The 25,229-nt window shown below is 35.5% G+C and overlaps 1 protein-coding gene across 3 annotated transcripts; it reads right to left on the bottom strand.

Annotated features, from left to right (window-relative positions):
- Nucleotides 1-13: 13 nt before the first annotated feature.
- On the bottom strand, nt 14-24,788 carry LOC109041954 (ATR serine/threonine kinase meiotic 41). 3 transcript variants are annotated; one of them, XM_019058475.2, is made up of 17 exons: nt 24,633-24,788; nt 21,055-21,324; nt 19,998-20,168; nt 18,557-18,759; nt 17,479-17,640; nt 16,664-16,880; nt 15,895-16,010; nt 14,486-14,586; nt 13,069-13,586; nt 11,913-12,213; nt 10,948-11,490; nt 10,215-10,386; nt 8,281-8,766; nt 6,704-6,954; nt 2,768-2,989; nt 1,807-2,102; nt 14-312 (listed from the first exon to the last, which is right to left on the bottom strand). In XM_019058475.2, exons 2-17 carry the CDS (start codon nt 21,284-21,286, stop codon nt 14-16), a joined length of 4,290 nt encoding a protein of 1,429 aa, XP_018914020.2. In that variant the 5' UTR covers nt 21,287-21,324; nt 24,633-24,788. The 3 variants fall into 3 exon arrangements, with proteins under 3 accessions (XP_018914020.2, XP_018914023.2, XP_018914022.2); XM_019058478.2 differs by lacking the exon at nt 24,633-24,788 and adding an exon at nt 24,329-24,562; XM_019058477.2 differs by lacking the exon at nt 24,633-24,788 and adding an exon at nt 22,054-22,192.
- Nucleotides 24,789-25,229: the final 441 nt, after the last annotated feature.

Genomic DNA, 25,229 nt, shown 5'->3' with positions numbered 1-25,229 from the left:
AAAGTTTTACCTTTTACAGAGCCAAAAATAGGAAATTGAAATTTATTTCCGAGTTATCTTGCTCTTTATAATTACAATTGTAGGTGGATTTGAACAGAGGCTTCATCAGCTCACGAAAATTTTCAGGAAAATTGGACAGAAGCTGCGAGTTTTCTTCCACAGAAAATATTTTCAGTATTTCTTGTATTGCGAGGGCAAAATTATCTTGTGATCTTGATAATTTTGCACTTTGGAATCCTTGGCAAAGTGTTGTTAGAAGATGAATGATTGCACCTTCACTATCAACTTTCAAAGGCACGTTCTTTGTGAGATCTGAAAGGAAAGAAGAATAAAATTACAGGAACATCTAATATATGTTTTCTGGAAAATAGAAACATAATGATCAAAACTGATTTTCTGATAGATTACTCTCAGAGGCTAATACATTTCACATCCATAGAGGCTTCTGTCAGTGTTTAACTTTAGAGAAAATTGCAGAGAAGTGTCGCAAGGGGAGAGTTGGGTGTCAAAGGATATTGAGTTAATGGCATTCAATTAATCTGTGTTGAAGACCAGCCTTTATGCGCAGGAATTAGACTGGTAAGATACACAAAACTTTGCTGCTGAAATGCTCCATACCCTACTAAGTCTTTGGACTTACAAAACAAACTAAAAGTCCTCCCGCACAGTAGAGAAATTAATTATTTCTACAAAAAATATAAACGGACCGAGTTTATTAGAAACGCACCAAATCGCATCAAGTGTGAACTGAGGAAAAGGGGTTTTTGAAGTTTTATTCCTCCACAAAACTCAGTGTTAAGGACAAAGTTTAACGACTATTTTCATGATCAAAATATTTTTTCTGAACTCTGACTTTTTGACATTAAAAAATTTGCCAGGATTGGATTCAAAACTACTCCCGTCTCATTTTTTCCCAAAATGCGACCTGGTGAATTCCTGTTAAGCTTGGTCTCAATAAACAACAATGTAAGAGGCAAGTAACATAAGTAGAGAAAAGCTCAGGATAGAATGTGCTTTGCTACCTGCAGATTAGCAATTGGTTTAGCATGATGGAAAAACAAATATTCAAGTAATTTCAAGAGCTGTTCCTGAAAAGCAAATGTAACACTCGCGGTGCAGCTTCTTTTTTTTTTTTAAAGAAAAAAATAATATACTTTCAAATATATATTGATAAAAAATGAAAAATTTTCACTAACTGGTTCTAAAATTTAAAATTTCTGGTCGCATGTAAACCATTATTACTGTCTTGGTAGTTCTGAGTCTTTCAGCCAACTCAGCCATGCTTTGTATTTGAGAAGATTCCTGAAGATTCTGCAAGTTTTTTGACCAGGTAATAATTCTCTAAAGAGATTTTGGCTTCCAGAGCAACAATTTCGAGTATATGTTTTCAAAGATTTTTTTGTGACATCCTTAAAATTAAAGTATTTTTACGTGACTGCACAAACCATATTTGCTGGTAAAAAAGTTACAATTGCATCGATTTACTAGGGCGCCTCTCATAAATTACGAAACCCGAAATTTAGATTTTTTGAGCCCCCCCCCCACTTGGAACATATTTGTGATTTACATCTCCATTTTTTATCACATGTAAACAAAGTGGTGTAATGCTCTCCTGCGACCATGGTTTGTGTGACTGGTTGTGTGTTTGTGCTCCATCCCTCGAGCGTTTTACATTTTATGAATGGCCCCTAATAGCTTTGACAGTCTCTTGCTGGACTTGAATTCATGGAAAAAAATACAAGAAAATAGGGAAAAATAGGGGGGGAAAAAATAGGGAAATTCCCTAAAATCGGGAATTAATCTTACCAGACTTTGATATTTTATTAGGTACGAGTCCAGGATCAATGGCACCCAATTCTCCAAAACATTTCCCACTTGCGACACGAACTCTTTCATCTGAATCATGAGAGCCGGCTGTCAGAATTTCAAGAATTTCCAAGATGAGTCGATCCAAGGAATCGTTGCTCAGGATTCGTCTGCTTATTTCATCATGATAGAAATCAAGCTCCGTTTTCAAGCGCTTGAAAGCTTGAAGACGTACTTCTGACCTTTCGTGTGATGCTTGTCGCAGAAGTCGTTTGAAATTTTCTCCATCTAATTGTCTGCAATGAGAACAAAATGAGTTATTCCATGGGACAAAACCTGGAATTGAATTCATACAAGATTGTCCAGTTATACACGAAAATTACCATACATAAGGAGTCAAGCAGGAGTGCAAAAACTTCCTGATCATGCAATCATGAACACACAAGGTTAGGTTGACTCAGGGTTAAAAATTCTAAAACATTCCTTAGTTCACTTGGTGCTTTAAAAAATCAATAAAAAAAATGGGTTCCACCAACCCATTCTTGCAAGAAGTTCACCATCCTCGGAAACTTTGACAACTTTAATTTGCTCAAAATTTAAAAACAAAAGAAAAAAAAAAGAAAGAAAAAAGAAACTACTAAAGAGACATCAAAGTTTTTCAAGAAATAATGATGCTTAAATTTATAGGAGAGCAGAGTGAAACGGGAAATTTACAGAGACACAATTAAAATTTATCTCCCGTCATGAATTTACAATGCATGTAAAATACAAAGGCACAACATATTTCTACGAAAAAAGAGTACATGTTGATGCTCAGTACTCTCTTAATACCTCTTGTATGATCCTGGGTGAATACCCAGGTATTTAACAACGCTGCTCACAGGAGTTTGATTAGTGGATTCATTACAAGCACAAAGAAGTCTCATTTTAACCTCGAAAATATTTAAGGAATGTAACTTACGCATCAGACGTCAAATACTTCTGGACTTGCTCATAAACTACTGGGTTTGCAGGATGACTTTCGAGGAAGAACAGCTCAGGAAAGAAACAAGACAACTTTTCTTCATTTTCACAGATTAGGAAATGGAAGATATTAGAGATCTCGCTTGGATAGTCATCGATCAGTGGATAAAGAGAGACGAAAATTGTGCTTAGCATCGGTCCCAGGGCGGAAACTTCAACTCTGCAAAAATCATGATTAATGGTTAGACATCATAGAGCACTCCAACTTCGGCAATTTTCTAAAAAATTAACAACTAGTAAATATTTCGAAACACGTTTGATGGAACTTTTGTTAGGCCAAAAATCGCTTACATGCTTCAAAGTTACTTTAATGACAGCACGATAAAAACAAGAGGAGAAAAAAAGAGGACAGTTGGATGGACAGACAAATTTTTGCAGTGAGTACACCTTTTATAGTTTGCCTCTGACACAATCCCAGGAACAGATTCCACAATGAACGAATGCTTTATTGGTGACCTAGGTAAGTAACTTTTTTCATAAAATTTACCAACATAACTCTATGAGATTCATTGTTTTTGCCATGAACTACTGGACGGTGTGAGAGATTAGGCACAACAGCACATAATTCCAAAACAAAATTTCATGCAAAACATGTTGAAAAAGCAGAAACGTCCAAAAGTAACTCCCGAGAGAGAAATAAATATTTGTATTTTACATAATAAGCAGAAAATTTAAAGAGCCTCCCTAAAAAAGGGCCTTTTTTGGCCCCTTTTCGGGAACCCGGGGATTTCGTTCGTTTGTGGCTTAAATGAAACCTTATGATGAGCTAAGCCTCCAGTAAAAATTTTAGCTTGAGTATACGTCTAGTTTCCGAGATACAGCGTTGCAAAGTTGGCATATTTGAGCTTTAAAATTCTCATATTCTCAGGTATCTTATTTTCTCAGAACGATTCAATTGGATGTTTAATGATATTTTGTGACATTTTATCAAATGTTAGTATTATTATCGATTGCATATTTCAGATGAAACATTAATACTACTAATTCTGTTAAAACAACGTTGCAAAGTTGACATAAAAACCTATAAAAAATGTTCATTTTATCAAGTTTCTTAACTTAAAAACGAACTTAGTGACCGCTAAAAGATATGCTTTTGGGGTTTAGATGCAATTTTATGATAGATTAAGGCTTTTGTTAAAATTTAACTCAAAATGCAAGTATAGTTTTAATGATACAGGGTTGCAAAGTTTATATATTTGAGCTTTAAAAATGTCTATATTTTTGAGTTCTGTGTTTAAGAAGCTACTTTCGTAGAATTTAATCACGATTTGAGGCAGGAAATCAACCATTTATGTCATCTGTAGATGAATGTTTGTATTTGAAGAAGAATTCTTTGACCGGTGGTGATACAGCGTTGCCATGCTTAAAACTTTGAACTCTGTATGGATTATGATTTTTTCTTGTTGAACACGACTTCAATGGGTATCTTAACTCGTATCAAGGCAAAATATCAAGGGCTGATGTCAGTCCCAGGTAACGATTGGTTTTGGAAAAAATACTGCTGCCAAGTTTATTCATAATTCTTTTCAAACAAAAAATAATAAAATGATTTTAAAATAAAGATGCTTCTAATTTAATTTTTTTACTTTTTTTATTTTGTTTAATTTTTTTTGGTAATTTGTTTAGTCTTTTGTGATTTTTTTATATTTATTTATGAATATCCGTGAAAATATTTTTTTCGATTGATACGTGAGTATAGTCTTGCCTTCAAATATATAGCAAGTACCTCAACATGTTGCCGATTTTTTACTTTTACCAAGTATCTCAATTATTTTGAGGCATCTGGATCAAAGATATGTTTTCAACATGCTCTATACATATACGAGCTTGTTATGATTGGCACTGCCAAGACACTGCACCGTTGCGTATTGAGAAAATGCAACTTTTTTCCAGATATATTTCACTGGGAGATGGATGTATTTTTTATCAGAATGGAGGGGTCAGCGAATGCTACCAAGAATTTACATCCAGTGCCGAGATCATAATGTGAATGCTTAAATCCATTTTGAAATACAAGTATGAAACATGACAATAGCCTGGTCCTATTCTCTTCGGAATGCTGTCACTGTGACACAGAGGTCTTAATACTATGGGGACAACCCTCAACAAAAATGGAACTTTAACAACTTATTAATGAAAAAATAGTTAGTAGCTATGCCGAAATAATAATTTTTGACAAATCCATGCAACAATATTTTAATAATTTTAAGTATTTTATTCTTTTAATTTCTTTTTCTATAGATTTATTTATTTAATTTATTTTTTTATTTAATTTTCTCATCATTTGTAATTCTTAAGTCGAAGATATTCTATTCTTTAAGGAACAATGAATGTATTGTCTGTATCAAGATTTATTTGTACTCAAAAAACTGGAGCGTTTCCATAGTTTATGTTCGTTTTTGCATTCTGCCTAAAAAAAAGTAAAATTGACAACCAAGGCAAGGTAGAATTTTTTAGATTTTGAAAGCAACACTGATGCTGAGCCATTCATTGTATGCCATAAATTCACTTGGATTACGTTTTAAAATCAGACAATTATTGGAAGTATCCTTATTTTAAACTTATTTTATAATGGAATGTTAAGAGAAACTTAAATAAAATTGGCAACAGTGCCATTTTAATTCCAATTTTCACCTAGGATTGACAAAAGTCCTCCACATTTCTTTGTTTCACAATATCACTTATCAACGATTGTTCAATCTTGTCTTCAATAAAATAACACAAAATAGACATTTTCCCAGATACAAGTTGAAAACTTTGCAACACTGTATTATCGTATCCTTTTATAAATTATACTATGCATCTACGAGTATCACTAATTGTTGATTCTATGCCCCAAAATACAGTTCGATCTTCAGTAATAGCGGTTTGTGAATGAGAAACTTTAAAAAATGAGCTTTTTAAAGCTGAAAAATGTAAACTTAGCAACGTTGTACTGCCAAAACAAGGCTTACGCATGAGTCAAAATTCTTACTGGAGACTTTTTATATTATAATTTATCGTGTGCACCTCGTGTAAGTATTGTAAAGTCATTTTTGAAGTTGGTTTTTGGAAGAAAATCCATAAAAATATGAGAATTTTAAAGCTCAAATATGCCAACTTTGCAACGCTGTATCTCGGAAACAAGACATATACTCAAGCTAAAATTTTTACTGGAGGCTTGTCTCATCATAAGGTTTCATTTAAGCCACATACGAATGAAATCCCCGGGTTCCCGAAAAGGGGCCATTTTTAGGGAGGCTCTCTCCTCCCGATAAAACCATGATCAAAGTAGGGAAAATTAGACTCTAAAATCTATCTATTATCTATCTGTCTAAGATCAATCTTTACTCAGTGGCGATTCTCGCAATTTGGCAACACTGTTTTTCTTCCATTTAGATGCAAGAAAAACAATTGATTCTTGCAGCTTGCCTCACCAAGAGACAAACAAATGAGAGTTTTGATTAGAAAAATCAAGAACTAAGAATATAAAACTTATTACGGACTTTCGAAGACATACAACAGAATATTAAAAGCCAAGAACATTCCTTAAAAAAGAGAGTTCCTCTTCCTCAGCTTTGATTTTCTGCTAACTGTGCATAGAGGCGAGTAACTGCACTGCGAGGTGTGCACTGGGAATGTTACTAGACGATTTGAAATTCAAAAAAAAAAAAAAAAAAAAAAAAAAAAATCTCCCAAGCAACCATGAGAGAAATTATCAGATGATGTAAAACTCAAGAATTTGCATACATAAAGATGCAATTTCCCCAAATTTAAGGATATTTAAGGATTTGAAAAGTTGAAAGTATGCTCCAGAATTCTTCAAGGCATCGCAAACCCTGTAATTGTTTCCTATCGTGAGAGTCAATAAAAATTAGATGATAAATGAAATTACATTTTCACAAAAGCATCCCAAGCTTTGATGCACAGTGATGGAAGGATGCCTTGCTGAAGTGTCAGAGCAGTGCAGAGTGTGACAAGCACTTTAAATCGCACCGAGGTGATGTACTCAGGGCCCATTAGATTGAAAATGTCCGGGAGAGAACACAGAATTTTCGCCTTGGTCGAGTCTGAGGTTGACTGGGAGGTCAATTTAAATTCCAGTTCAACAAGTAAACCTAGAAATCTGATCTGAAGAGAGTCGACCTGTAATAAAATATTACGTAAAACAAAGTGTATGAGACATAAAAAGTATTTTAAATGGTGATTCAAAGGTTCAAGAGTCTACAGAAGCCACAGAGAAAGATTATCCTACTTTACTGATCGACACAACATTTTAGCGACCTTGCACAAGCTATTCAAGTAATGTAAAAAATGAGACAAGACTTACTTTCAGAGATCAACGAAAGTACCCGGTTTTAGGGGGATTCCTAAGAAATCAGAACTGCTTGGTTCAGACAAACTATTTAATGAGGCTTTGAGCCGAATTAGACTTTTCGAAAATCACACATTGTGCACTCTTTTGAAAGTTGATGGTACTAATAACACAATTACTGGTTACAAGACATGGGAGACCTCTCAATGTTGTTGGTTCTTTTGCTGTTGACCCCATCCTGAACCATTATTAAATTAGATGATTATGATCAGAATCGCCGAAATTGCCTTTTACATTGCCTATTTCCCTCTCAAGCTTATTTTCAACCAAAGATTTGGCGATGTAATGCTCTGAATCTTTCCGCAGAGTTTTTTTTTCATTATGAAGAATGTGCACAAAAAACTTTAGAGTTAAATGGTTAATATTTTCCAATAAGGAACTACTATTTCTAGCTCATATAAGAAACAAGCAGGGTGTCTACCGGTCATGAAAAACCAAAATTGGGGACTTTCAGGGACTTTTAGGGGTGTTTTTTCAAGAAAATCAGGGACTTTTCCCCCGAAATTGTAAGAGAAAGGGAGCTAGTTAGAGCGTTAAAGGGCGTATTTTATACAACTGATTTTACAAGTCATATTGAACTGATAAAAACATACGAAAAACCAAGCAACACTTCAGTTTTTTTATTCCTGGTTATACCGCGCCGCCGTGGCTTGTAGGAAAATTTGAAAATGCGGATGTTTAGGACAATTTTTGTCCATTTTTGGGGACCTGAGCAAGATAATTAAGGACTTTCCGGGATATCAGGAACACCCTTCCAAAATCGGGGATAATCGGGGACATTGGGGATTTTGGGGGCCGGTAGACACCCTGACAACATAATATGCTTATTTTTCTGTTAAACAAAATAAATCAGAAGAGGAAATTTGGAAAAATCTTGTTTCCTCTCTTGTCCAAGGCTGAACTGTTCTTCTTCTTACTGTGGTGATCTAAGGATTTTTGCTAATTATCCTCCATTTGATACAATTTCTATTCCTTCATCGTAACATGGAGGCATTGTTCTTTTTCATTTGATGTTTTTGTAGATATTCTATTTTCTTATAATTGAGATTCTTACTGCCTAAATTTTAAGAAAGAAAAAAAAATAATTAAATACATACTATTTCAGTCTGTTGTTTTGAAGTTGTTGGCAGTGTTTTCTCATCATACTTCTTAACTTCAAGACACGCTCTTTTAGCCTCTATGGGATTGACACAGTAGTTAAGCAGGATATTAGCTAAGATAACGAGGAAGAATCTGCGTATTAAAACGTGAATGGTTAGGCCTGACAGTCGCTCAATCAAGTTACAGCATAATACTGCATTATTTTCAGACTCATGCAGGATGATGAAAGGGTAAATTTCACTGAAGCCTTCCAGGATGATCTCTTTGACTGATTGATTGCTCAACTGAGCCAGATCATCAAAAAGCGGTTCGCATCCTCTCCAATCAATCGCCCATCGAAACAAGTACTTGAAAAGATTGGGACCGTGACGAAGAATGAAATCTTGCGTTTCAGATCCAAACAGATGACAAAGATCTGGAAGAGTTTTGCTCACTGATGTACCAAAATACTTCTTGAAGGTGACAACTTGAAAGATTATTTCCTAAAAATTAGAAGAGAAAAAAAAATGAAAAACTGAAGATCATCTGTTGAATTCTAAATACGCATTACTAAAGAGAATAATTTACGTATTTTTTGGTAATAGAGGTGAAATACAACAAAGATGAAATAGGATGGTCTTTCAAAATAAGACAATTACTTAAAATTTTTTGATAATAATGAATCTTGAAAGTCATCATAGATTAAGAAGTCTGGGATGGAACGATTTTGGTGCTAGGGTCCCTTTGGAAATTGATAGATTTCTTGCTTGGGCAGATTTCATGAAGGCAACGTTTTTTTCTTTCTTTGTTCTTCCAGAACTCCTGAATGGACGGTCAGAGAGCATCCTCTGTGGCCCTGGTGGCACTAATCTATAGAAATGCCAAAACTGAGTTATGATTCATGAAAGTCAACATAATGAACGAGATTCTCCATTCCATTCCATATACAGATCACTATGTTTATAAATAGAAAGTAATTCCTAGGGATGGAATGTAAGATGTTCCAAATAAAAACTGCAATTGACCCCAGCCACATAAACATTTTAATTATTGTGCGGAGACAGTGGGGAACTTCCTAAGAAGTCAGAGACACAGCAGTTAACATTTTTAAGTACAGACAACATTTTTCGATAATTGTTAGGGTGCAAAATTTTCCTAAACAGGAAAAATTGGACTGAGAATGCTACTTGAATGAGAAAAACAACAGTGTCTATAAAATACCCTACAAGGTAACCAGTTTTCATGAATGCAGATCTTAACAACAACAATGATACAAACTTTGTAAAATAACACCAGACCAGCGGAAATTTCTCCTTTCTTTCCTATAATCTGAAGGCACGGTTAAATTATTTGCAGCGCACAAAAATTGTAATAAGAATTATCACCGAGCTGCTTTATTTCACTATCTCTGACTGAAATATTGAAATACTATCTGGATAAATAATATTTAAGTCACTTTCTTGAAGACTCTTCTGAATAAAGTAAATAACACATTGTTTTCACATTGTCAGTAGGTACATCCTAGTATTACAAATCTCTGCGCGGACAGAAACAAATGTAAATAGAACTTTTTTCCCTTGAAATTTTTTCCCTTTCCACATTTTCTTAAGCCCAGGAGGGGGCAGCATCAAGCATTTTCTGCATCTTGGAGAATAAATAGAGGATATTGCTGGTAAGATTAAGAAAACCTGTACCTCAATTACTGTGCTTTATAATTTCTGCTTCTTCTCAATTTTCTAGGAGAATAATAATGGATATTTTGGCACAACATTTTTAGTAAATATTATTGAATAAACCCGAGAGAAAATCATATGGAATGTTCGACAATAACCATGATGAAACATCCTTCAAAGATTGAAATTAGGACAATCAATCTACGAAGTGGAAATGTGAGCCACAGTTTCAAAATTTTACGATTCATAGATTAAAGTAAGGAAATTGATTGACTTACCTCTAAGATTTCTCCTTCATACCGTTTAACGAAGTTATGCATGTTCATGTTGTGAGCTGTGATGATTTGGCGAATGTTACATGATGAGAGATAAATGTCTTTTTTGCATGGATGAGCCACATAATGCATCAGCATTTTCACCGTAGGCCACAAAAACAGATCACACGGTATGCTTCAAAATAAAAAGAAAATTACCAAGTTAAATAAAATTTCAGAAGAAGATTGATTAGTGTTAAAAATTTGGATGCCATTAATGTAATTAAGGACAGTTAGAAAGCATGTTTTAAACTTCTTCCTTTTTTTATCGATGGACTGCAAAGCAAGGCGCTGAGTTAAGCTTTATGATATATGTTTTTTTAGTAAAATTTCACAAAGTGCATGATTCGTGCGACAAGAATTACTGAAATTAACTCCTAACAAAGAGATTAACGTTTTTGATGGATAAATTCGAACTTTCCGTTCATAGAAAAAAACAATTATCTACGCGATTCAATTGCCCACTAAACGTTACCATATCAGTCTCTGCAGTGCAAAAATATGACAACCTTAATATCCGTGCTTAGCGGTTTTGTAGTTTCAATGTCAATATACACATACTTACTGCGGAAAACGAAATAGAAACTAACTACATTTCGACAGCAGTTTTAACAACAGGCTTTGACAATAGTGCATATTTGAGTTTGGAATGGGTTGTTATTAGTGCAGGTTTCAAGGAATCTGTTTTAGGACTCACCTGCCAATGTTCAAAAGTGTCTCCATGACTGATATCTGTTTATCCATGCCAGCACTTTGGAGACTGTTGCAGATGACTTCATAGCAAGTGCTCTTAAATACCTCATAGAAGGGTTCTGCATCAAAGAAAACCTCTCTGTCTGACAGGGACCACTTCTTCAAACAGCTTTTATCGCTAATAACTTTCTTCAGCCACTGGTTGTTGAAGATTGTGTACTTGACTACTTTTGCGAACATAAACCGATTGTCAGCATCAACATCATCCATAAATTTCATACTGCTGTGTAAGAAAGCTTCACAGAACTTTTTTGGCACATGATTGGTTAAATATGGTAAGGAACAAATTATATTCTTGCGCAAACGACATAGTTCCTTAGTTGAAGAGGAGGTTTCAAGGATTAATCCCTGAACAAAATCAGTGTAGTATCTAGCAGTGAATGTTTCCAGGAAATTGTTGAGCTCCACATCCCCGCCTTGCTTGAATTTGGTGCAGTCATTGTTTCTGCAGATACGACAGTTTATGTTCAGTTTCATTTTTGAGTTCCTAAGGAGGAAAAAAAAAACCAAATACAGTTGGGGTGTCCGAGATGCTCCACATAGAGCAAATCCAAGATATACTGATTTAACAATAAGTATCAAAGTTATTGCAAGTGATTCATGTATTTTCCTTCAAGTTCTAAAAAACTGAAAGCAAAATAGGAAGATTTTCCTGGAGCTTCTTTGAAAATATTTAAAATGAAACCTCATTAAAGTACATATTGCAAAGACAGGTAAAATTATCTACAACGATGATAACAGAGCATCAATCTATTTGCCAAATCAATCTGGCTTTTTCTGTGAGCTCTAAATCTATCACATCAGAAAAATAAACTCTAAAATGTAGCTGTGACGTTACAGTAAAGAGGAAAAAACATCATTTGGAATAAGTGATGAAGGTTATAACAGTAGTATTCTGACAAAATTTACCTTTTCAAGAAAGCATCAAAAGACAGGGCACATAAAATGTTCGGAAGAGCTTCTGAAAATTCCAAGTGAATTGTGATGCTCCTCTTACACAAGTCTACAATTGAAAAGAGGAACTGTGACATTTTTTCTTGGTTTGAGCCTTGACAGTTAAGGATCATAAAAGGTAGCGAATTGAAGATGACACGTTGATACAACGCATCGTTGGAGAAAGTCTGATACAAGGCAAACCTCCACTGGAAGCAAATATTGCTTGAAAAATAGGCAAGGCATTCTAACTGGTCCGCACGAAGATTTTGATCGCCTGAAACCAAGGGAAAAATCATGTAATGACCACATGACTAAATATTTCACAAAGATTCCACTATTATTTGATGGACTTACGGAGTTCGTTACTACAGTTGTTTCTAATTCAATGGACGTATTGGTCAAACTCTATCTATTTGAGTGCCTCGATTACTCAGTTTTTACAAGGCTTTGTTAACTTAGTGAAAGAGGTAAACCCAGATGCCAAATGAGCTATAACATTTTAATCAATCCTTTCCGATTTAGATGGTGGGTCACGAACAGGAGGAAGCATTATTTCTCTGCAGGGACGATTTCTTATGCGAGTTTATGTATATGGTTTTTCACATACCAAAAACTGTAGCATTCAACTATTCGTAGGACAATCCCTCCAGAGGTCAACTGTTCCATCGTCTAGAATTCATCATTCTGCGATACCTCCCAAAGTTTCTGGGGCGAATTCCGCAATGAAAATCTGTAGTTTCCAACATTTTCTTCTTTTTTTATATTGACACTGTGTACCAGCATGAGCAGGATTGCTATATTCCCTCATACAGGGATAAACAATGCTCCTAAGTATGAGGACTATTTCCGTTTGATTGGCCGTATGGTAGTGGGTAGTTTCACTCCCGCATTGTAGGTGACTCGTCACAGCCTAGGAAATTTATTTTTGAGAAACTGAGGCAGAGTAAGTGTTCTTATTATTATTATTATTATTATTGTGCTTAAATCTATATTTCAGTGGAGGAGGGGAATGAACGATGGTGAAGTTAATTTTTTTTTTATGCTTCGAAGTTTTACACTCTTAATCTTTGACATTGAACTAGTAAATAGATGCATACAGATCAATTTGACAACTGATGATCTCACTTACATAATTCAGTTTTATACTTCAATCCAATGGTTTTCAATAAATTGAAGGAGCTTGCGTCGATGGTGTACGGGAATTTGGCAAACACATCCTCATCCAAGATCCAAGGTAATGATGAAAATGCAGCCAGCAAATGAATGACTTCTGGTGGCTCATTATTAATCCCAGAGATTGTTACGACTTGATTTAGGACAAACAAACAATCTTTGAGCAAAGTCACATCAGGCTTAGACTCCTTTAAGAGCCCATACATCAAACATTTGAGAACGTCACTTAATTTGCCACTTAAGAACGAAACTTTATTCTTCACACTGATCTCAAAACTTAAATTACTAATGGTCTTGCAGAAGAAATAGAGTAGGCGAATAGCTTTCCTATCTTCAAGACTCAGATGAGAATTGGGCGGGAATGAATCACCATTGTGACTGATTTTTGTGAATACTTTCTCTTCCATTACATTCACAGCTCTGTTCCAAATGGCTGTGGTATTGAGGATACTTTTGGTGTCAATTTTCTGGATACTGCAAAAGAGAATAAAAAGGGTAAGTTAGATTATGTCACATGACAAATGTACATGCATCTGAAACTTACTAATACTTTCACTCAAATATTAGCTGGTATCTTCTTGACAAAAAAATTAGAAAGACTTGCCCACAAATAAAAGGCTCACCTCCAGGAAAATACTAAACCTATCCATCAAGTAAAAATTTTTCCCAAAGATTTGGGAACTACCAAGGCAGAATTTTTTTCGTGGTACATAAATAAGATAAGGGCTCACATTAAAATCGAATGGTATGATAGGAAATAGACCACTAAACACGGTGCAAATTTAGGCACTATGATGTGTGTTTTCTCGCCTAAATTTCATGTGAGCACGATTTGTACTGCGAAAATTACTGAAAGTAACTCCTAACAGAGATGTTAATGTTTTTTTATGAAAAAATTCAAACTTCCTGCTTATAGAAATAACAATAATCTATATGAGTCGAATCGCTCGCTGAACATTACCGTAACAGACTCTCAAATGAAAATGCGACAGCCTCAATTTCAGCGCTTCCGTTCAGCTATTGCAAGTTGCTTACAATTTTAAGGACGCATGGTGAGGGGGGGGGGTGTTACTACTTGATTGAGAGGCCTGCTATAACCATAGAATTGAGCAATTTGATTCAAGTAGCCTTCGCTTCTTCATGTGAGCAGGAGATTTAAACTTTTCAAATCCAATGCACAAAAAAACCTTTAATATCTTGGTCAGGAGTTAGTCTCAATAATTTTTGCTGCGCAAATTGTGTTGAATACAAAAAATTGAAACAGAAAAATAATCAGAGTGCTTAAGTTTTTACCTTGTCTGGTGGTCCACTTTGTATTTGGAAGTCAAAGGAAAAAATTGACTTAAAATGAAGAAAAAAAAGGGACAAATTACCTAGAATAATCTGCATCTGGATCTAGATTGGCACTACTTTTTTCACTGTGGAGCAAATTAACTTTCCGAAAATAAATGTACTCCAGGATCATGAATAAATGCTGAAATGAAAAGAAAAAATATTAAAGTGTGGAGGAAAGAGGAAAGAGGGATGTTGAAGACTTCCTGTCACACTTTATTTTTTTAGGAATGCCACAGAATTAAGAAAATGAATTCTCCTTAAATTTTTCTTGATTTCCTTGACACATTTTGGTAAAATTCTCTGGTAATTGAACATATAAAAGATGGTAAAAAAGATATGATTTTAAACAGTTTCCGTGAAATATCTATTTTTCAAAATGCCAAATCAATATCAAAAAGCAAATAAAGGTCACTTAGCAATTTTTCTTTGACACTTTTGTCATTTCCCCTGATAATTCCAGGTTTTCCCTGACTTTTTAAAATTCTCTGTCATTTTCTCTTTCTTCCTGACTATGACAACACAGATTTATTTTTCTTGAAAAACCAGTTGATGTGAAGTCTTCAAAACTTTCATGATTTTTCTCCCTGTCAGCAGAAGATTCTGTATACATTTCAAGCTATTAAGGTGGCTTGTTTCTTATTGAAAAAATAAAGCATGAGTGGAAATTTTGAAACGTCGCTATGGAATCACATGGATTTGCACTTTGGCCATTTAAATTTTACTTCTGAGTAATTTGTTCTTGTTTCTTTTTTTTCCATAGATTATCATGAATTTATACAAACCGAAATAAGACGCATATAACAATTTTGATTTGATTTGACTCCAGCCCACCTTTAATTTTTGACAAGCAAGACATTAGAATGATAAGAAACCAAAGTTATTCATTACCTGAACTTTCTTGGCTTGTGATTTGTTACCTGAATCAATAATAATAATTTACTTTTCAAGGATACAAATTAAAGCAATGGATGCAGCAATCACAAAGTACATAAATGACGGAATCATCCAGGGATACAGAAAAATCTCAGCCTTCCCATCCTTCAAATTGGCCTCCCGATTTTAAAAACCCTCCTTTTCTCAGAAATTTCAAAAATATGACTTCTTTGCGGCTCTGTACATGTAAATTGCTGCAATTTTGCAAAAAAACGAGTGGTTTTTACTGCAACTTTCAGAATATTTGTGATTATTACTGCAGCTTTGCAAAAAATGGTAATTTTGCCGGCTTTCCATTTGAAAACACCAACTTTGGGGCCTCCCCATTTTCATTTTCACACGCAACCAAATGCGCCTGGCAGCCCCGCCCGGTCGCATGGTCGAGGGGTTTTTGCAACCCTGGAATCATCATGGCATGATACAAGCAGTTGAAGAATTCTCTTGAGATCAGCTTGGTCTAATAAACCTTCTCTATCCCATTAATTGTAAAGGTAGTGTCAGACTAGAAACTTACGGGACAAACAGGTAGTTTGCAAAATAAAGAATCCAACTTCAGAGAGGTTTCAAAAAACTCAGGAGTTATGTCGAGAAGATACTTCACAAAATCACACATTGATATCAAGAACTCATCTGGAAAAGAAAAAAACTTCAAAAGAAGTAAAAACTGCAAGAAAACATAATTAGGATTAGGGTGGGAAAATAACAAACCAGAGAGGAAAATAAAAAAAGATTTATGCCCTTAATCTTGCGCAAGAAAATAATGTACAATTTTTCATAACTCTGTTTGATGGAAACATTAGGCAATATTATGATATATTTCCTAATCATTGAATCACATTTTGAGAGTTGAAACATATAGATCAGCTGAAAATAACGTGCTTTGTTCAAATGCCAGGTTCTTTCATTCTTACCGACCAAAATATTGTCGTATCAAAACCACATGGAATGCCACAATCCACCTCAGCGGTGCTTGCTATGCTTTTTTTCCCCATGGTTTTAGGAACATATAGAACAACCAAAGCAACATATGCATTACTGAGAGATAAAATCATGTTGAGATACATCATGGAAGAAAAATTCACTGGAAACCAATTGAGCGACGTTCAGTAATGTGGGAAACCAGCTGACAGTGCGAGCAGGGTTTCGGAAGCTACCAAACTTCAACAAGTATAATCACCAATTTGATGGACCAAAACAGCGTCATAGACTAGGGTCCGAGGACACCATGGCAATCGAAGTTTTAAAAGCTGAAGGATTTTTGTTGACTTCATTTTTGTACTTACTGCATAGTAGTGAAACATTCTCATTGTTGATGACGATGAATAATGTATTAAGTAATGATGCATTGACGACATTACTTCCAGAACCTTTCATGACGATAACCTCATCTAATAAATTCACAACTCGGATCCATAGCTTGTCGTTTTTTGAGTTGAGGTGGTTTTCGGTACATGCTTGTTTGAGCAGCTGCTCCATTTGTTGGAAAAATGCATTTTTTAACTTGAAACAAAAATGATGTGTAAATTAATTTGGCAATTATTGAAGCGTCAAAAAAGGAGCAATAGGATAAGGGATAAGGCCTCTTTTCAAAAAAATTCTGCACCAATTAATGCAACTTTTACAAGTGCCGTGACCTGAACTTGATAGGCTTTGAAATTTTTCACTTGTCACAAGCCAGTTTCAAGAAGAATTGGGACTAGGAAATGCATTTTTCAGTGCTTTAAAGCATATTTTCAAATGAAAGTGGACATTGCCAGATTGGTGATCGAAGAAAAGCTCTAAGCGGGTCAACTCTCTGTTTTTTTGGGGTAGCCATTGAACACACCACAGGAGCCAGTCACCATGTATTGACAAAGGATGTGTTTTCAGGCCAATGTGGCACTGCATGTCCTTTCCATGTCCTATCAATAAGGTTCGTTTTGTTTTATAGTTATAACACAAAGAGAGTTTTCAAAATTACTACCAGTTGGAAATTAGTCTCTTTTTCCTTGACTAATTTCTACAAAAAAACAAAACACTTTTTTAGCAGTTTTGGAACTGTCCGGAGTAGAAATAAAAATAAAAATAGTTGGCCTACAGCAAACTATAAAGAACTTACTGAATTATTTTCAGGGTATCCTTTGTGCTGCAGAAGTTGAATGGTGATGTCGAGAGTAGCTAGCCTGACATTAACCTCCGAAACACAGTCTAGGATATTTAACGCCAGAGGCCATAAATCTCGACCCAAGTTAATGACACAAAAAACTTGCGAAGACAAAACCTGCCAGAAAATAATTTCATGTTATTCAGTAGAATTCCTGCACTAGGTCTGTCGCTCACAAACAGCCCTATTTTATAACTTTTGATTTATTTGAAATGTTTTAAACTTAGTTTGTTAGCATCATACCGGCTTCTCGCCATTTTTAAGGCTGCCATCTTGAAAACAATGCAATATTTCTGAATTCTGATTAAAACAGATTCGATTTTTTTATGCCAAAATACCTAGGTATTTTGGCATACCAAGTTTCCTCCAAATCGGCCAATAAAAATCCAAAAAATCACTTTCCCGCCATTTGGACCTTCAACCAGCCGCCATTTTGCGGCTATGATATAGATAGCAACCTGTGGTTGATGCCAAAAATGTCTTTGTCCAACGAGGTATCACTCTGTCGGGGGTCCAATTTGAGATTCGAAAGTTGCCCCTTGTCCAATGGAGGACAAGGGTCACAACCCTCTTTGAAAATTTTCCAACTTTTATTTGAAGGAATCTCGTTCAAATCGCAAATCCATACCTGCAACAACTCTTGAAGTATTAACAAGTATCCATACTTTTTGCTTACACTGTATTGGAAGCAAATTTCCCAAAAACAGAGACTACTCATAGTTGAAACAAGACTTTTGCTACACTGCCTCCTAAAATGTGAGAAACATAATCAGGTGAGGCTGCACATTGCATTCAATGCCACACTAACTGATTGCAATGGGACATACGAGCTGACGAAGTTACACAAAAAACTGATCCTGTATTTTTAATGAGTTAAATATGTTTAGGGCATGTGGAATACCATTGTCATTTATATTGGCACTAACTCAAATTGCCTGAAATGAAAGATGAGGCATTTTTATTTCCTTGAATAAGATTGCGAGAGTTGCTGCAAATAAAACAAATCTGCTTTTAAAATAATATTAAAAGGTACCTTTAAAAGTTGTTCAAGAAGTTTGGTGCATTGCGAAACACTTCTAATCCCAAAAAGACTTTGTTCAAAATTGAAACAATCTGGTAAGGTAGATACAGCATTTGGAACAAACCATTTGAAAGTCTGTGAGGAGTGAAATTGTGGAGAAGTCTTTTCTAAAGTGCCAACTTTTTCAACTCGAATTTTATAGAAGGCCAAGAGATCTAGAAGAGGAAAATAAATTAAACAAAACAAAATGCAGACACATTAATATGCTGAAATTTAACATATTCAGATCGAAAGCAAGGAGCTATTTTTTATGGTTTATCATGTTATAACTCTTTTCAAAGGAAGGGGTTCGGAAGGGGTTCAAGTCCTCTTTGAACAAACTATTGCCCGCCCTTCATTTGAAAAAACATGCTCCCCATTCACATGAAATGATTAATTTTACGGCCACGCCTAGAAATACAATGATATTTTTCAATAAAAATACTTCGCTCCTCCATATGAAGAAGAATCATTACAATTCATTCAGATTAGCAAAAAAATGCTCCAGAATGATTTTTAGAACAATGCTAATGACACCATCTATAAAAAAAATGGAGAAACCAGACAAAAACAATCGTCTTGCAGCGCCCCGAGATGATGCCACTCAACTTGACAATGCATTGAAGTCCCAGGCGCGCCATAATGAGTCTACTTGTCAATTTATGCGAATGGGATGAAGAGCTGGAAGGAAATTATTACCTGTATTAGTACATATTTTATAAGTAAGTATTTTCATTAAGGATTATTCTCCTCATATCGCTATCATGAATTGCCTTGCAAAAGACTGTGTCTCCCTCAATTTTATTGCTGAATATTCACTTAAGTACGTCTACTGAAAATTTAGATCCTAAAAAATTCTAAATGTTCAAAGGAGCACTTGCATTTTTTAGAACAAAAATTTGTCATGAATTAAAGCAGTAAAATAAATTTAAAATTTTAAAAAAGTTGAAGAATTGTTTTTCCTGGGTCTCAAAATTTAAGGTTAGTAGACTTCTAAAATTGATGAATGATTTTTGATGGGTAGAAGTAAAAGGAGAATGCTTAATTTAGTGCCACAGAAAGCCAAGCAACACCTGATTACATATTTTCACCCTAACTTTCGGATGGTAAACCAAACAGTCATTTTCAAAGTTCCTACTCTAAGATGGACACCTTCATCTTTAGAGAAAATTGAAAAAATCCATGAAATATTCTATATCCAAGCGCTCATGACTTTTTGGCTTGAAAAGTAATGAACCCTTCAAACTCAATCTCAACTCTCAATCAATACTGTCTTGACTAGCTCCTTGAAAAATATTTTTGGTTTCAATTGAACAGAGACTTAAGTAGAAAGAGAAAGAAACATCATCATTTTTCTCTGTTAAGCACCACGGACAAACATTTTCAATAAAATTTTCAGGGAGGAAATGTTTACCTTCAATAGCGGCAAGATAAAAGCTGACGATCTGAATGAACATGCAAGGGGTCCAGCTCAGCATAGACTCTAGAATGAAAATTTGAGCACGCTTTGAGCTGGTGTACACAGATTCCATGTCAAATTCTGTAAGGAAAAGGACCAGCTGTCCTAGCAGCCAAGTTGTAAAAGCTGAAAAATTAAGACAACCAACTCTCAATTCCTACCTCTAAAATTTGTTGAACATTATCAAAGAGTTACATGATTAAAGTTTTAAAGAACAGAAATACTCCTCTAAAACTGTTTTGCTATTGAAAATATTTAAGCACTGACTGATAAGCCTCAAATCTCAAGTCTTTGCTCGTGTAAAATTTTGCCCCCTTACTCATTAGATTTTACTCCACATAAAGAATTTGTACCAAGTGACTTGCTTCCCAAACCACTAATTCACTCTAGAATCAGAGCATTAAGTGCACATTAAAACATATTGGAGTCTTGAGTATTTTCGGGAGACCCAAGCAAAGATAAACTTAACTGAGTCGTTCCGTTGTTACCGAGGTTACAGTCTCACGCCTATATAATCAAGTCCTGGCACAGGATGCATTATTTGATACCTTGAAAGCAAACAGTCACTTAAATTGTCTCTTTTCTGCACTTTCAACAGCCATCAGATATGCCAATTTTAAAGTGTATCAACGACTGTGGTTGACGCTGCTGAGTATCTTGAGCAGAGCATAGCTATGCTCCCATCGAGTTGGACTCGGTTGTTGCAATCTCTCATTCATAGGTACAGTTGCATACGCTGTGGTCTCTGATTTGATCACAACACAGCTAAACAGTGGTGACATACTACTACTACCCATGGTCATGTCTCTCATCAACCCTGTCACCTCTCGGGGAAAAGACAGGGTAATGGAGTGGCATCGTCACCCTCAACAACGACAAAGGATTCTTAAGTGTCCTTAAAATCCCGTCACCACTGAGGAGTGAGCACCAGACCTCAGTACAGACAGCAGTCTGCCTCAACCAATGCACCACTGAGGCTAAATTTTTTCATAGTATTATTCATAAAACTGACCTAAATGCTCATCTTCCTTGGTTGAATCCTCATTCTTGAAGTTCCTGGCGTAGCAATTTTTAAATTCTGCGTTAGTTAGTCTGTCGATGAGTGATATGAGGAAAGGTATTTTTTCTTCTGCAATTTTTCCGCCTTTCATACACTGATTATATACAACTGGGATGGCAGACTGAACAGCAAGCCAAACTGTCTGAACATCAGATAGTCCTGAATTAAGTGGTTCCTCCATCATGGTGGGTAGATTAACATTGCTGGCCACCAATTTGTCTCCTGTAAATTATAATGAAAATGAATTCCTCGTCAAACTCCGATTGGTCAAAAACCGGCAATTATTCACAATTAAAAAGTATTATACAAGAGTGCAAAAGGTTTCTGACCATGTGATAGACTTGTTAGGCATTGAGACAGCAGGATTTTGTGAACTCCTAAACCCTTATTGACATCTCTCATTTTTTTTTTAACATCTCAGCAAATCAAGAGAACTTTCTCTTAAAAAAAAATTAAAATTAATAATTGGGAACCAAGAAAAAACGAAGAGACTTTCACGCTACTGGTTATCAGTGGGTCAATGGTGTTAGCCATAAACTAGTGCTCTAATGGACGAATCAAGTAGATTGGCAAAAACTTAATTCGTCTAACTGTCAAGATTTTATGACCAGTATAGATGGAAATGACTCTATGAGAGAACACTGCAATTGACATCAACCACCCCAGTAGACCGTACACAGCACCCAAGCAAATTTTGAAACTATAGGGACCGAGGATTTTTTTAAATTTTGTTAAGAGATTTGGAATTAGCAAAATTCCGAACTATTGGAAACAGCTCCCAAGAAAATTCAAAATAATGAGATTTTAAAATACTCTATGATTTGAAGTGTGCCAATTTATACGGATATTAAATATTAAAAAGCCCGACTCCCCTTCATTCCTACAATCAAAATGAATCTTAAAATACTAACGTAAAAAAATAATAAAGTATTTTTTTCAGAATGAGCATACCTAAAAAATCTAAAATTAATCTTGTTAAACAAGTTCATGATCAGAGGAAGAATCACTATCAGAACCAAAACATTCTTCCGTTCGATTTAGCTGTTGATTCCAAACACGAGAGATGTTTGTGATATTCATTGCTAAAGGATTGTGCAAACTTTGCTTGGATACAGGAGATTCATCCAATGGTGGATGCGATGATTTCCAAGAATCCCTGACGACTGATTTTTCAGGATTACAACTTCCGATTCCATTCTTAGCAACATCCACCTGCAAATCTAAATTTGAATTTGTCACCTCTGCTTCGGAAATTTTCATGTTTTGATCTGGTCTTGCACTCGGACAAGAGGGAAGAGGAGGAATCAACTCCCTAAACTCGTGAACTCGGTCTTCCACGCTGGTTTCTGGATTTACAGATTTAATATGAGTGCAACGCATCTCATCTTCGAGTGTTAACACAAACGGTGCTGTCTTTCCAGCAACATTTTTGTCTTCCGAGTTGGTATTTTCTACTCTTTCTGCACTGAAACTTTTATTACCGAAGTAATTGAGTAACTCATTATCATCTTCTATCAAATCAGGAATATTTTTCCTCTGCAGAGCTATTTTTTCTCTTTCGTCCATTTCAATTTTCTTATCTTGGAGTTTCAGTTTCAGTTCTTTGATTAGTATTTTTGACGATTTTTTAAGGGCTGCACTATATGAATTTTCTTCTAGGAAATAGTCTTCTTCTCCTGAGCTGAGGTTTTCGGTGAAACCCTCTGAAAAGCCTAAGAAAACATCATCTGGTTCTGTGGGATTGAAATCTGAATGGCCAACTTCGATTCCAACTTCTTCGCTGACCTCCAGCTCTTTGTTTGAAACTAGATTTCCTTGGGTACAATGAGTACGAGATGCATCACTTGAGGGTTCCTGAATAGATGATACGATCTTTGTAAGATATTTTAATTTGCGCTGCAATGATACTAGTTCATCATCAATATTAGAAATCAACTCATCGATGAGTGTTATAATATTGGATTTGTCCATCTTCATAGTTTGTATTTCACTTTCTAAGACTTTCTCTAAGTTCCGGGACATCATTGAAATGGATAAACTTGAATGAGCCAAAGCCCTAGTCTCCAAAAATAATTTGATGATATCAGGATCCGTATCAGTCAAAGCATCTCCCTTATTTAATTGCATCTCTTCTTTACTGGAACTGTACAGCCGATCGAAATGAGCTCCGATGCTAGTCAGGGACTCTAAAAGGGTTTTTGAAGAGTTTTCTATGGCCGAAAATATGTGGCTTGCTTGGGAATTTGTATTCAAGCTGTTGTCTGATAAATTGATAGCAATAAAGCTCAAGAATTCTGATTCCATAAGAAACAATAATATCTTCAATTTGTTTAGGTAACGAACATAAGCTTGATGGCTTTCCATTTCAATATCCGAGACGCCCAGTTCAGAGAAAGGAACCGAACAAATTGAAGGATAACCAGTGCACTCATGGATCGCTAGTGTTTTCGATAAGTCTCTACAAAGAGAATGAAGATGTTGCAAAATCGATAGGGCTGATTTCGCTACAAGGAGCTTAAAATGAGACCAAGAAGGGTCCAAAATTTTATAGGTGTTAAAGCCTCTAACTTCAATTTTCGTTAGATTTGAATGATTCATCATCATTTTCCTATCATTTTCAGCGATGAACTGAAGTGATTTAAGAAACTTTTTGTTGAACTGCTTTAGCGCAGACACCAAACCTTCAGTCCGGTCATGATTGGTGGATTTGTTACGAAGTCTGACAGTGTGTAAAACCACATAAATTGAAGAGAAACCTAAGACTGTTACAAGTGGAATTTTACTGGGTTTCTTGAAATATAATACCACAAGACTCAAAGGTAAAATGATGCTGATGTTAACATATGTTGGATGCTGAGTGCTTGGCGGAGAAAATTCCTCAACCAACACAGCGTTTTCCTTGAATAACAAACCACTGTGTTTGATGATATCAATATCAATAGAATAGTCTGTGCTCGGAATAAATGCCTCTTTAATGAAACTGCAGATTTTCTTGAAGACTCTGCAAGCTGAGGAAACTGCAGAAAATACATCCTTTGTTCTACTGGGGTGCTCCAATTGCGATGGTCCATTCAGAGCAGCCATACTCACATAATCAGTGTTATCGAAACCTAAGCTTTTTAGATAACAGGTTTGAGGAGCAGACTCGTTAAAGACTTCGACATCCTCGTCGTAACTAGCCATGATTTGCTAATGAAGAGAGATATGAGTAAGATACAGAAGTTACCGTTTCAATTTTCAAATACTAGGGAGCCTTCGATTGAAAATCTTAGGTGAAATGAAACCTTCACAGAACTGAATTGAGGTAGCACACCAAAAGGTTACTGCACTTGTGATAATATTAGTATTGCATGATAAAAATGACAGAATTACAGAACACCACCCAAATATGATTCAAGAGTAATTCCTTTCTGCCTGTTGCACGAATCAACCTCACATAACCTCAAAATTTAAATGACCATCGCAAGCATACTCCTTGACCACTCTTTGCGTGAAAGAAATAATACATGAATAAAACACATTGAACTTACTCAGCAGCAGAGTTCAAAGCTTCATGTAAAAACTTTGAACAGACGCCAGTGAAACAAAGTTTCCTCCGTGAAATTCTGAAAAACACAGTACAAAAGCAAAATTTTTTAAGCATGTTGTTATTGTTGTTCGAATTCCCGCCAATTTTGATCTACCAACCAATCAGAGATTGGCCCATGGTCGAACCGGAAAAGGGTCGGTTCGGCGGAAACACAAGCTCAGCCGGAAACACTCCACCGGAAACCCGGAACTCTTCAGAGTCTTATTTTTGACTTTTTTGACCATTTTTGGTACTCAACACTCCTCATGTTCGCAGTTCTCAAATTCGAATCAACATGTTCTGGACACCTTCTAAAATACTGATTTTTGTAAACTTCAGATGCATTCATATGATAATTAAGGGGCTTGGAAGACAAGAATGCTTAAGTGCAGTTTTTATTATTACGAAAAAAACAAGTTTAAAGTTTTGGATTTTACTCGGACCTATACCTAGAGCGCTCTGAATACCTTCAAAATTTACAAGTGTTTGTCTCGCACCTATATGAACATCGTCTGAAATTTTCAGCTCAGTGGAACCTAATAGAGGCCAGCAGTTGGAC

This window comes from Bemisia tabaci, unplaced genomic scaffold (genome assembly GCF_918797505.1).
Source record: "Bemisia tabaci unplaced genomic scaffold, PGI_BMITA_v3".
NCBI lineage: Eukaryota > Metazoa > Arthropoda > Insecta > Hemiptera > Aleyrodidae > Bemisia > Bemisia tabaci.
Note: the sequence above shows the minus strand (reverse complement) of the source record. Positions and strands in the feature narration are given on the sequence as shown.